The sequence below is a fragment of the Lates calcarifer genome, linkage group LG12 (assembly GCF_001640805.2).
Source record: "Lates calcarifer isolate ASB-BC8 linkage group LG12, TLL_Latcal_v3, whole genome shotgun sequence".
Taxonomy (NCBI): domain Eukaryota; kingdom Metazoa; phylum Chordata; class Actinopteri; family Centropomidae; genus Lates; species Lates calcarifer.
Genome location: NC_066844.1, coordinates 7,105,880 through 7,120,054, shown reverse-complemented (window position 1 = coordinate 7,120,054; position 14,175 = coordinate 7,105,880). Strand labels below are relative to the sequence as shown.

Here is a 14,175-nt window from a genome sequence, read left to right as displayed (position 1 = left end):
GTGAACCTTCACTAAGAATAATAAAGCAGGAGAAAACAATTATGGCTAATTTCAGGTGGTAGCCAGCAAGTAATAAAGGCAATACTGTTGTAAAGCAGCTATGACCAATTCAAAGCTAAGTACCAGATCCACTTGATGATGCTCTGTAAGTGTTATTAAGCATTAAAAGGTAGGGTTTAGCTGAAACTAATTTAAATGTAAATTTGCCTCAACAGAGGATGTTCTCATATATTTTATGACTCAGGGTATTCTATAAACAGCTAGCCTCACTGTTGGTGTTAAAACCGTCTGGGGGAAAAACAGAAAAAGCACATATACACCATATGCTCCATGCCTACAGGTGACAGGTTGCACGTCCACGTGTATTTAATTTGGGCCACACATGGCTGTGCAGTCTCAGTTTTATTAGGCTGACAGATATGACCAGATGTGAGTAGGCATGTAGTGAGATAGTTGTTTTGATATATGGTAGAAATAAAATTGTACAATGATGATGAATATGTCACCCATCTTGTGTTTAAGATGAGATATGCCAAAACTGTGTGGCTGTGGAAAACACATCAGCCTGCTCCTTTGAGGACAGCTCTCTTGATTCACTCAGCTTTATTCTGTAAACCTGCTTTAAACCTGCTTTTTAAGGAAGTATAATTAGGTAGGAGTTCCTCTCAGAAGTTACTGTTGTGTCTCCTATGATTTATGCTCATATTGCATCTTGAGCACAGAGAAGCAATCATTAGCATTAATTCTGAGTGTAAAAATCATAGGGATGCTGGTGTTACTATAAATCCACAGCCAGTAACAGTAACACAGCATAGCTGCTTTAGAACTGCACCAGCCTTATGAGAAAAATTAAAACAATTGTATATAGATGTAAAAATCCATAAGTTAGGTGTTATGGTTAACAACAACTTTTACTAGTTAATTTAACATTTTTTAATGTCACAGAGAAAATACTTTTCAATAATGAAAAATGTACTGAGTATCAGCACCATGAGGGTATTTACTTACTGTACACGTTAGGAATCATTCAGATTCCTCATGGAGTCTGGGTTGCTGGCACTTTAAACCACAGCCCAGTTATTGGCCTTAGTAATAACAGAGCTATGCTCAGTTTGAGCACGATTGTGTGTGTGTGGATATTTCCAGCAGAGTAATAAAAGTAGATGCGTGGCACAGGAACTATGACTGTTCTCAGGCATGGGAAGTTGATATGTGAGCCTTGATGTTCTTGAAGGCATTTATTGCAAGGGGTCACTGAAGTCAGGAGCTTTGAATTCTACCATGCAAAACAATGACGAAACAAGCTTACATTACACAACCCTATGGATAGAGGTAACCCCATCTGTGCGTTGGCAGACTCATTTTCTTATATATTTTCATTGCTAAAACATATTTCATTGATCCAATACAGATGTTATAATCAAACCTCATAATGATTTTATAGACAATCACTATGAGGTATTGCTAAATACTATTGCCATGTGGTTATAGGCTTTTAAAGGTCAATGCCCAGCACAGTAACCTCCCAGTACAGAGTTGTGTCAGTAATAACAGCATGCCACGTGGCTACTGATGGTATTAATGTATCCCAGGACCATACACAGGAAGATGCGCAGTTGTTTGCAAGGTTGCACTTACTCATGCACATGAAATTTTATCATTTATGACTTTCCATAATAGACATGCAATATCCTCTGAAAATGTGCAAACACATGCTCGCCGTAAAAGAGAAATTTGAAGCCATGTGACAGTTGGCAAAGCGGAAGCAGTGCACGTGAAGTTACAAAATGGAAAGGCACAATAAATACCTTACAGATAGCCACGCCTACATGTTAAACTGAATGTGATTGCAGCAAACAAAACACTGATAAATGATGATATACTTGATTGCTTATTAAGTTCACTAAAAAGCAAAAACTAGTATATCTTAGGCCTCTATAAAAACATATGCAATTTGTGTTTGTGGTATTTTGTTTGCAAAACATGAGTTTATATTTGGTGTTACAAAATGATGAATGAATGGATTGTGCCTGAATACAACAATAAATATAGGAGCTAAGAGCTAAGAGAATAAATTCTGTTAGCTTTGGTGATTGTGAGACTTTTTGTCTAGCTAGTCACAATTTTACTTATCTAATAGAATATCTAATATCTACTAGATTCTTTGGCAACAGACTTTTAACATACAATTATGCCACCTAAACAGTGTACCCTAATGGCTTGATTCAAGAGTCAGTGCCTGACTTTTTCTGTGATATCACCATGGTCACAATTTGTCCAATATATTCTGTCTCAGCTTTGTACTTTGTGTTGACTTGCTAAACCATGGTGGTGAACCTAGTTTGACCTGTTTAACATTTGCATATGAACATTATCATTCTGTGCATGAACATTATTATTCTGTGACACTAGTATTTAGCTCCAACCACTGTAGCGCTTAAGTGTCTTACAGAGCTGCTAAAGTGGCTGTGGTCTTTTGGTATATATGGAGTGATAGGCTCGTGATTAAATTAAGGATAAAGTAAGACACTGTAGTTCACTTTGGACAGTGGATTTATTTGCATTTTGGCACAACGATTAATAATTCAAACACTAAACATACACACTATTTTTCCATGAGGTAGTAACTTTAGAAAACCCAGTACATGTCTCTGTCAGCAGAGGAAGCTAACTATAGTCATAGCTCAGGGAAAAATAGGTCAATAAATAAATGTGTTTGTGCGAGATTAGCATATCACTAATGCTGAGTCTCAGATGTCCCTTGTCAAAGTCCTCTTTGCATGAAGTAGATAAATTGAATAGAATTTCCTTTTGACTACAACAGAATCTGACTTTTGGTGTTAGTGCTCTCAAACATTTGTGTAAAGTTATCAACCGTTCTTCCTTTCTTTCTCTCTTTCAGCCTTTATTTTTTTTTGTCACAGAGTTTGAAACACACAAATTCAGTAGTTCACAAAAAGCAAACAACCAACCAACCGACAACAACAACAACAACAACAAAAAGATAACAGCAGGTTTCAGATTGGCAAATCCTTTCCTTTTCATTCATTTAAATGGAGCAGGCATCTTCAGGAGTTCACATCTTTATCCTAATCTGGAGGGGGAGGAGAAGAGAGGGGAACTGTTACAACATGTAGCCAAACGAACAGAATATAAGATGTACCAAAAACTGGTGAGGGGGTTTTTACCTTTAACAACAAGTTTAGTTGAACACTCCACTCTGCCCAGAGAGTTTTCTGCTATGACTTTGTAATCTCCACTGTCCTTGGGCCCAACTTTGAGTATAACCATGGAACAGACTCCACATGTATTGGTGATGTAGTAGTTAGTGTTGGTATTGAGGCTGACATTATTTCTGTACCAGGTAACATGGGGTCTGGGGTTTCCTGTCACCGCACAACTCATGTAGCACTCGTAGCTCTCTGGACTGTTGTGTGTTTTCAGTGGAACAGTGAATGATGGAAGTGTCTCAAAGTTGCAGTCCTTAGATTCAGGAAGGGTCAAAGAAAATGTTTCTGGAATAATTAAACAAAAGGGGAAAATAAAATTAAAATACATAATGATTGATAAAACTTTTGTTGCTGACATCTCTTTAGTGTTGATTAATTAATTTATCTCCCTTTAGTGTGCATATAGAGGATGCAGCATTTCTATAAAATACTTCATGGTGTCTTGCAATTTGTTGTACAGTATGCTCTATCCCTGTGCACAAAAAAATGGTTAATGGTTACACTCAGATTATTGATATTTTTTAACTGCCTTTTGGGAGGAAGGCAATTAATCTCCTAATTATTGTCTTGATAAATGGTCTTGTCTATGAAATGTCAAACAGTTCTATGCCCAAAGATTTCTAATTCACTGTCATATGACAAAGAGAAGCAGCAGATCTTCACATTTAAGAAGCTAAATCAGCAAATGTTTGGCATTTTTGATTTATAAATGACTGAAACAATGACTCAGTTATCAAAATTGTTGCCATTTAACATTCTGTTGATCAGCTAATTGACTAATCGACTATTGTTTCAACTCTACACCATTTTGAATCACTGTTGTTAAACCTGCCTTTCTTTCTCTTCACTTCCCAGGTTGCTGACTCAGAGGGTTTGGATATCCCCATGTCATTCTTGGCATAGACCCTGAACTTATACTGCCTTCCTGGCATGATGTTGATGGCAGTGAACTTGTTATTGAAGAGGTGGTCTGCCACGGTTTGCCAAGTACGCTTAACAGAGTCATGCTTGGTGATCATGTAATGCAGTCTGTCGTCTTTCTTCTCATCGGGAGACGGAGCCCAGGAGACCGTTACTGTTCCGGACACGTTCTCATCCAGCTCCACGGGGCCTGGAACCTTGGGGTCATCTAGAAACAGGTAAGAAACAAAAGTTATTTTTACTCTGGCCATAGAGGGAGTGCCTGATCACACACAATCTTGTTCTCTTCAAAATTTCTCCACAAACTGCTCAAGTCCAAGTAAGTACTGAATAGTAAGCACTGAATATAATACACACTAAACACTTTTGTGGACTAGATTTTCTCATATACTGTCAGTATTTAGCTTTGCCTCATTTTTCTTTAAGTGTGATATAAGGTCAACTTAAAATTAACATAAAATTAGTCTACAACTAACAAGTATTGTTATTGTAACTTACTCTGCCGATTTTTTTCTTAGACAATTGATTTGTCTATAAAATGAATAATGAATGGTGAAAATAGTGAATAATGATAATCATAACTGCCCAGAGACACAGGCCATACATTCAAGTTGTTTGTTTTGTCCATTCAGCAAACTGAAAATATTTATTTTACAATATATAAAACAACACAGCAAAATATTCACCCAAAAGAACCTGGATACTGCCACTATTTGACTTTAAGAAATGTTATATTCCACTTTTAGATTAAGTGAATAATAATTAATTGAATAATTAACTAATAGTTAAATTCTCAAAGCTGGAAATATGACAAAGAATTTTGACAATAGCACTTTGGAATAATCATATAAACATAATGCATATAGAATTTCAAATCCATACAACATTTGGTGATGATGTCACTTAAACGTTATAAGGACAAGCTGAGATTTTTTTATTTATTTATTTATTTATTTTTGTATGTACCTGTGATTCTTATCTCAACGCTGGAGGTTTCTTGACCAACAAGGTTCTTCAAGATGATGGTGTAGATCCCAGTATCATGGCGCTCTGATGAGGAGATCATTAACTGTGATGATGTATCCGAGTTGCTCACTGTCACATGCTTGGGCACAGGCAGGCCGTCCTTGAGCCATGTGATTGCTGGTAGTGGAGAGGCCTGTTCACAAACGGAGATATACACGGCTAAGTTGTGGGTTTGTGCTTTTTTGCAGAGCAGCAACAAATTGTCCAATCTGCCTTTTTAGACAGGACATAAAATAAAACAACTTGGTATTTTTATGCTTCTAGTTTTTTGAGGAATATTATACTGTACCTGAAAGTTAAAGTTGATTCGAGCAGCATTCCCAGCTTTCATTACCATGAAGTTCTTTATTTTTTTGTCAGTGAATTGAGGTTTCACTATAACAATGTAGGAAGAGTTTTTGAGAAAATTAATGTGGAAAAAATGATTTAAGGAAGGTACAAAGTATCAAACACTATAGGCAGTTCATTATTTCCACTGTCTCACCTGGAGGAGGCATTGCAATGATGTAGTTGTCCAACTCTTGAGGCTCACCGTTTCCACCCTCATTGGTGGCTACAACTCTTACCCAGTACATGGCCATAGACTTCAGACCCATAATAGTGTAGGAGGTCATAATGATAGCACTGGAGTTACATCTACCCCATTCTGGGTTTTCTGCTGGTCTGAGCTCCACAAAGTATCCTTTGGCCTCATCTTGGACCCCCTCCTCCTCCGTGGGTTTGGTCCAGCCCAGGGATAAGGTGGTATATGTGGAGTCCGTCACTTTCAAGTCAATAACTTTACCAGGTGGCTCTGAAATATTGAGAACAGTTGAAGCATTGATACTAGCAATTAGGCAATGAGGCATTAATGATGTAGCTGATTTGTGTTTGTCACTCACTCTTTGGATCTCTTGCGATCACAAATTCAGAGGGTGTACTTGGCTCACCAGCACCAGAAATATTGATGGCTGATACACGGAACTCATACTCAATGCCTTCAACAACATCCTTCACTGCATACTTTTTCTCTGTTGGCATGTCAAACAGTATGTTTAAGACATTTAAAAAAATATCATTATACGTATATAGTTGAGAGAAGTCCCACTTGACAATTTTAGATCTAAAGTCAAGCTTTTAATAGTTAGTTAACATTGCAAATGTAGTCAATGATGTTTTTGTTAATTGCGTAGATTGTAAAATGTGTCCACTGTACCTTTGATGGGCTCATCGGGTGGGTTGACAAGGCTCCACAGATTACTGCCATTCTTGCGCTTCTCCACGTTGTATCCCAAAATGTTGGTTCCTCCAGTATTAGAAGGTGCAGACCAAGCAAGATTGATACAGTCTTTGAAAGCACTAACAATTTTTGGTGTAGAAGGAGGTCCAGGGTAGGCTAAAAGAATTACATAGTAGAAAAAATGGTCACTTTTTAACTGGCTCATACAAACATGTGTTCCACAACACAAACTGCATTTGAGACTTCTAAAAAGGCTTACCCTTTGTCCCTGCCTGAATGTCGTCAGTCTCCATCATTTCACTGATGCCTTGATCGGTTTCAGCCCTGATGTGGTAGCAGTACTTTCTGCCATGATCCACATCAGTGTCCCTATATTTAGACTCTGGGCCAATCTTGCCTAATTTCTTCCAGCTGTTTCGGCCAATTTGCTGACGTTCCAGGATGTAGTCAGTGATAGGAGAACCTCCATTGTTTTTGGGAGGCCTCCATTTGAACTCAATGCAAGTTGACGAACTTTCAATTATATCTACAGGGCCTAGAGGTGGTGTTGGTTTATCTGTAGTGAGACAGAGGAATGACAGTTGTGCTCATATCCATGTCTTATATTATGTATATATCATTTGTGCAAATTAGGAGCATACAGTTCTTATGATGCAGCTTACAAACCTAATACAACAAGCTGTGTGATGGCTTCAGTTGTTCCACATTCATTTTTAATCTTGATCTTAATTTCTCCTGTGGTTTTGCGTTGGCACTTGGTTAGCAGCAGTCGACTGTGAGAGGAAGACTTCTCTATCTTGACATGGGTGTCCTCCAACAGCTCTTCGCCCTCATTGTACCACTGGATCTTCATTGGTTCCCGGCCAACAAAGGTCAGCTTGAAGGCTGCATCTTTCCCAGTTTTGATTATAACAGGTTTTATGAACTCTGTGAGGTCATCAGGGTTGATTCTTGGAGGATCTAGTGGCAAAACACACATATTTTAATTGGTGAGCTGAAAAGAATATTGTGCTGCACATTTTCATCGTGGCTGCCTTTTTGTTTTGCTTGAGCTGGAGAACCTCAATTCGATTCTGATTCTAATACCTGAAATACTTAGCACAGCTTCTGTTTTACGTCCATCAGCTTCACATCGGTACTTCCCAGCATCATCTTCTTTGCAGTTTTTGATAATTATTTTGCGATAAGTCCCATCTTTAACAATACAGATATCATCTGTAGCTGTTATCTGAAAAACACACACACACTCATGTAAACACCCTTAAATCTCAGAAGGTTGAAGGTGAAAACTATTACTCTATCATCTCTTAAATTCCTCACCTCTGTCCCATCTTTGTACCAGACTCCATCACATTCCTCACTGCTCAGTCTGCAGACCAACTCTGCATCAGTCCCAATGATGGCAGTTACATCTGACAGTCCACTGGTGAAGTACACGCCAGGGTCTAATGGAAATACAAATTTTATATTGAAATGTATGAACAACATAACAGCACGTAATTACATTTTATTATGTTCTGAAGCATCTCACCAATGACTGTATCAGGGACAAGTGGGCCTGCCCTCACCCTCTTCCTCTTCTCTTGAACAGGCTCCCCTTCTTCAGTATCAGCACCTTGAGCAGAAGCCTCTCCCTCTGCTTTTATCTTCTTTGGTTTTGATGATGTAGATTTAGCTGTTTCAGAGCCTTCCTCTTCCTCCTCCTCCTCTTCTACATCTTCTTCCTCCTCTTCATTCTCTATATCAGAGGTTCCTTCTGCCTTATCAGTGCCCTCTCCCCCTTCTGCCTTCACCTTTGTCTTTGTCTTTGCCTTTGTTGTTGCAGTCTTTTGCTTTGCTTTAGCTTTTTCTTTTGCCTTTTCTTTAGCTTTGGCTACTGCTTCTGCTTTAGCTTTAGCTTCGGCTTCTGCTTTCTCAGCTTCAGCTGCAGCAGCTGCTGCGGCTGCTGCTTCTGCCTCTGCCTTTGCCTTTGCGATCAGCTCATCTCTCTCTTTCTGTATCTTTGCATTTTGTTCCTCAGCTATCTTCAGAAGATCAGCTCCACCACCACCTGCTCGGGTTGTTTTGCGAGCTTTCTTCTTTCCGACCGAATTTGGATCATTGTCAGCTAATGAAAAAATACACAATACCAGGACATTTTCAGTGCTGTATGAGACATTTTCAGTGTTAAATGTGTGTAGAGCTGTCTGTAAAGATACATTTTAAATATTTAAACAGTACCTTCCACTATAAGCCAGGCGTTGCAGGATTTAAGTCCAGCCACAGCTGCATAAATTCCTTTGTCCAATGGCATGCAGTCCTTTACTACCAAAGTGTGAATTAGCATGTCCTCTGACACAAGGATGTCATATTTGTCTCCTTGCTCCAGTGAGACATTCTTGCCCATCCAAGTAATCTTTTTCAGTGGTTGTGAAATGACACACTCAAACACAGCATCCTCTCTTTCCTCTGCGTTCACATCCTGGATCTTGACCAAGAAGTCTATGGGGGGAACTAGACAAACCACAAAAATTATAGATTTACATGAGATCTGGTATTTCCCATCACAGAACAACTCAGCTTAGTAGCATTGTTGTAGAGCATCATCCACATGTTAAGTGTGTGGATAATTAATCTGATGCATTATCTTACGTTTTAAGTCAGTTGAGAAGATCTTAACACCATCAACCTCCACCTGGTATAATCCTGCATCCTCTGGGTTAACACCATTGATGCTAAACACAAACTTCTTTCCAACTTGCTTCAATGCATGTTTTACCTCTGTGTCAGCATCAAAAGGAACCATAACTCCATCCTGTTTAAACATAAACGGGCATAAAATTTGTTGCAATATGCAGCATTCATGACAATGTGTTTATACTGCATGCAATATCTTGTAGGACTTTTAATGCTGTCATTAAATTGATTAAATATTAAGAAAATATTTAAAAATTATCTCACCTTAAATAAGTAGATTTTGCTAGTTGGGTCTTTGAGTGACATTTCAAGTTCAAACTCTGCCTCACCAGAAGCTTTCAATTCAATGGGCTTTAGGTTGCAAAGTCTTTCAACGACCTGTAGTCATTGGAATCAGGAAAAAAAAAAACTTTACTGTGCAAATGTTAGAACTTTATATTTTAGATTGCTTTTGTTTAAGCATTCTATTATATATTTTAGATGTTAGGCAGTGTAGCTGCTTAATGTTTACATTTAGATGAAGCTGGAATATGCAGTACCTTTTCCTGCTCTTGCTCCCTTTCTATCTTCTTCTCACTTAGTTTTTTCAGCAGCCAACGAAAATCAGTGATAGCATACTGTGCACATATCTTTTCATAATCCTTCTTGTCTGCACTCAACAACAATTCCCAAAACTTGTCATCGATTTCTGGTTTTGCCTCCTCTTTTGGCTCAAGGTCAACCCTCCAGAAAGAAAAAAAAGTTATTACTATAAGGTAATAATCATACATTACTTGCAGAAAAAAAATAAAACAAACAATTTCTGTCCTATGTGATTTAACAGTAACACTTACGTAGTTTTTAAGGTCTTTTTGAAATCCTCAGGTATCTCTCGGATAGCTACAATTCAACAACCAGTATGGTTACAATTTTAATTCAGTGCATGATCAATATTAAATTATTGTATTATTATCAATTGATTGTGGGCTGTATACCTGTTCTTGATTGTTGCAAAGCTCTGTTCTTTTTATAGCCAACTAAAATGGAAGAAATTCGAGAGAAGTGAGACAGATGTAATTAACCTCAATAATTAGTTTTGATGTAACATATCATGGAATAAAACTAAGTAACTCACCTTCAATAACATTTAGTGCAGCAGTTACGATTGCTTTTCCATATTCATTTTCCGCAAAACACTTGTAGGTGTCAGCTTCATCCACCGATACATCAGGAATCTAATATGCATGATTATTAATATTTTTGCAAAACCATGGTACTGCTAGATGGTCTACTGGTGATTCAGATTGATATATTGTTCTGTCGGTTTCGGTTTGAAGTTTTTGAATTTGAAAGTACTCTTAATGACACATGGTCAGGGACCTTACCTGTAGCTGGTGTTCGCCAGAGCTTGCATCATAGATGATTTTGTACATTTCCTCAGTAATTTCTCCATTGTTTCTCATCCAGGTCACAGTAGGTGCTGGTTTGCCAGTAACTACTGCCCTGAAGATAGCCATTTTTCCTACAGAAATGGCACCAAGAATATATAGCTTTGTAATTACCTTAAAAAACATCACAGTCAAATGAAATGGAGCTGTGTATGTTATCAGAGGTGGTATTTTACCTTCTTGAATCGTCAGAGCAATTGGTTTCCGAGTGAAATCTGGTGTGGTCATGCCTTCAGGTAGTTCTTCCACATATTGGGTAATCATCACCCCAGGCACCCTCGACCTCTTTTTAATTCTCACTGTTGGTAAATAAGATCATTTGCATTATTTACAAATTTATGATAAAATTGAAGAATTATTTTTAATTGAATTAAAATTGCTTTGATGAAGTGTACTAGTCCGTGTTTCTGAAAAGGCCAAATGTGTGCAGTTAGGTTTTATCATGTAACCTTCTTATGTATGGCAGTAATATGGCATATATATACATATCTATACATTCAAGGCAAGTTTTCAAACTCTGTAGTACTTACCCTGCCCTGGAGCAGTTGGCTCCTCATCCTTAGATTTACGTATCTTAAACATCTTGACAACAGCTTCTCTGTTAATGCAAAAGTATTACAATGCACTTTTAAAACACTAAAGGCAACACTGTATAGTTTGCATTATAAACCATTTTAATTGGGTTTCACTTTGACAGTTGCTTGATTAGTTAATGGGGTCATTTGTTCCCATGTCAATGCACAATTTATAATGGGATTTAAGTATAATCTTGACCACTGTTAAAAGCCATAAGAATTCCCATCTGTCTGACTGTTAATGTCTTCCAGATGGCATGAATCTGCAGTGGATGTCACTTATCATTGTCTTAACTTGTGGATTAAGGCAGTATTCCCACTTTTACAACATGGAGTTGATGCATTTTTTAAGTAAAGCCTATACTCAGAGAAACAATAATGATGCAGTGGTGCACAATTTATTCCTCCCACCAACTTCAACAAAAAGTGAGCTGAATAATTTTTATGGCTAAGGTTTTATTGTGGGAAGTCACTGTTAAATAAAGAGTGTAAGCTCTGTATTTCATGCAAATGACTATTAAGGATCCACGAGTCAGTAATTCTGTACTATAAATGAAAGAATTGCTGTGATCAATACTTGACATTCCCTGTGTAGATTCCTGCAAGGGACTGACCTAATTTTGCAGGCAGTAGGTCACATTCCTCATAAAACCATCTATCATGAAGCAGGAAGTGGCATCAGTAGCTGTAACATTAGTCATAACCCTCTTTGTGTTTAGGTTTTACTTTCTTTTTAGCCTGGAGTTTTATGAAGGATTAAGACTCCAAAGCCAGTCTACTGCTTTAGAAGCACCACTTGTCAAAACATTATACATGTATATAAATCAGATGATCATAAATGCACTTTGGCAAGTAATGAAAAATAGTCTGTTCTACACATAGTTGCCAATTATGTAGGAATTTCATTATTTGTATAACAAAAAGTAATTACCTTGCAGATCTAAAATGTGACAATGACATTACAACCATATTTGTACTTATTTGACTGTAAAAAGGCTTCATACAGAAAAAAAAATGCTTAAAGTAATTTCTTTCAATTAAGATTTAATTTGAGAGGTGTGCGTATATGTATGTATGTATGTGTAAGGTAATGAGAGGCACTCACTGTGTTTCTGTGAATCTTACTTAAGTTTTATGATCTCATGTGTCTATTGAGAGGAGCCTTTAAAACTATTCACATTTAATTATAATAAGATCACACTATGTTCCGTCACTTGATAAAGTATCTGCATATTTAACAGTTTTGTACACTGTGTGCTGCAGTGAAAGCTATATTTGTCCGAGAGAAAAATAGCTTTGCCAAGGGTGTTGGGAGTGAACTGATTTATGATTAACTTGTCAGAACTGTGTCTTAAATTTCTGAGCTCTTTTTAACAGCAGAGAACATTCTTGTACTTTGTCATTTTTGCCTGCTAAAACCCTAAATTAGATATCACTCAGAAAACTAGTAGTGTAACCCTAAGATCTTTGCAGGACAAATGTAAAAGAGTGATTTTAGTACAAATATGTGTGTAAAGTGTAACTATATCAGTCACCACTGTTGTCTATCATATGCACAGATTTTTCATCAAGTTGTCCTTTTTATGGGAATTCCTATCAGGCTCTGACATTTCTGCTTCTTAAAAACACATAATATAAACAGTGCTATTACAGTTCATCATTATGAGTTCCTCTATTCATATTCATATTACATAAGTTGCTCTCAGCATACTGTTTTAATGTGAATTCTGATTTATGACAACTAATTAGACCTCACTACCAATTAGACATTAATAATAAAAGTTTAAATGGTAACATTTAACATGCAATATACATATATACATATATATACAGGTATATACATATACCTACACACATACAGAATAAAGATTAATTATCCAACCTAATATTAATTAGTAATATTTTACAGTTTTAATTATGTGTACTTACTATTTTTTTTCAAGTAAACTGCTGTTGTCTGTTGTCTGTTGCCAGCCAGGGTCCAGCTGATTCTTGAGTGTGGGCTCTCCGTTTTGAGAGGCAATAAACCCTTTCAGAGACACTCAGAGCAACCTAACCCAGTGCTTTTTCACTTTGGCTCTTGGGGATAGGTTTACTGACATGCACTTTGGCCTTAAAGTGCCATAGGTTCTTGAAAAGGGGCCACCAGAGGAAATGCAGCTGTGAAACTTCCTAATCCCTCCCTCAAAACTGGAATTGAAGCTTTAATGCAGCAGTGGGGAACTTTTGACTGCTCTTATAAAAAAGGGAAGTCTCATGGGAAGTGACATTGAAGGACCATGGGCTGAGCTGCCATTAGCTTAATTGCACATGCAGACTGCCTGATCTTCATCCCAGTATTTAACAAGAGGTGAGTGTCGATTCAATTTAGATTTTTTGAGCTCCTCATGTTAGTTTGCTTTGTATGTTTAGAAATGTCAAAATTAATTGAACTGTAATTTTCAAATGTTGAAAGCCTATCCCAAAAATTTGACGGTTTGCATAAATTGTCTCATTTACTCTGACACTGTTCTGGACACATCAGTTGAAAAGCAAACAAAACTGAGCTGAACCTCATTCTGATACTAATGAGCCACATTAATTTTGAATGTCTTGTTAGACTTAAACAGAACAGAAATAGTTAGCATTTATTTTAGCATTTGAGCACATCTCTTTGAAACTGAGAAGCGTCATCCTGCACTGGTCAGTCGTGTTTTAGTCCTGGGTGCAACTGTTGACCCTCTCTTCTTCAGTGACTCTAAACTTGGAAGAAAATCTGACCCCACAAAAAAAATATGCTCAGAGAGGTAATACAAGTAGACTGAACATAAATTATTCACATAAGTCTTCATGGAGGTGAACAAGTGACATGAATTTGTAGAATTTAGGCAGCGTAATGTCAGTGCACTCTGACTAAAAAGCATAGAACAGATGAATAGTAAATACCTTTTTTAAGAAATCCTAAATTTAATCATTTTTTTTTTTTGACTTATTCAGAAGCTGTTCTCTCTACAATGGAAATTAAACATTGTTTGCAAAGTTTGTCCCAAAGCTGTTGCAAAAGTTCCCACAAATATGTTGCATTTATAGGTTGCTTTGCTTTCACCTTCAGTCCAGTTCAT

The 14,175-nt window shown here is 37.2% G+C and overlaps 1 protein-coding gene and 2 long non-coding RNA genes across 4 annotated transcripts in view; 2 read left to right on the top strand and 1 right to left on the bottom strand.

The window, feature by feature from the left end:
- Positions 1-4,201, top strand: part of LOC108873592 (uncharacterized) — a 44,469-nt gene extending 40,268 nt beyond the window's left edge. The window contains exon 3 of the long non-coding RNA XR_007814363.1: positions 4,086-4,201. This is a non-coding gene — a long non-coding RNA (uncharacterized LOC108873592). The remainder of the gene's footprint in view (positions 1-4,085) is intronic.
- On the bottom strand, positions 2,547-13,137 carry igfn1.3 (immunoglobulin like and fibronectin type III domain containing 1, tandem duplicate 3). Its single transcript, XM_018661859.2, has 24 exons — positions 13,004-13,137; positions 11,030-11,097; positions 10,676-10,798; positions 10,437-10,573; positions 10,187-10,286; positions 10,047-10,088; positions 9,906-9,951; positions 9,612-9,795; positions 9,337-9,450; positions 9,028-9,190; positions 8,617-8,889; positions 7,928-8,503; positions 7,717-7,841; positions 7,483-7,624; positions 7,063-7,356; positions 6,656-6,952; positions 6,373-6,552; positions 6,059-6,187; positions 5,662-5,970; positions 5,467-5,552; positions 5,118-5,310; positions 4,063-4,359; positions 3,189-3,515; positions 2,547-3,094 (listed from the first exon to the last, which is right to left on the bottom strand). The coding sequence occupies exons 2-24, from the start codon at positions 11,079-11,081 to the stop codon at positions 3,090-3,092; spliced, it is 4,194 nt and encodes a 1,397-aa protein (XP_018517375.1). The 5' UTR covers positions 11,082-11,097; positions 13,004-13,137; the 3' UTR covers positions 2,547-3,089.
- Positions 4,222-14,175, top strand: part of LOC108873591 (uncharacterized) — a 75,631-nt gene continuing 65,677 nt past the window's right edge. The window contains exon 1 of one of the 2 annotated variants that reach the window (XR_001959507.2): positions 4,222-4,369. This is a non-coding gene — a long non-coding RNA (uncharacterized LOC108873591). The remainder of the gene's footprint in view (positions 4,370-14,175) is intronic. The other variant, XR_007814360.1, reaches the window with a different exon arrangement.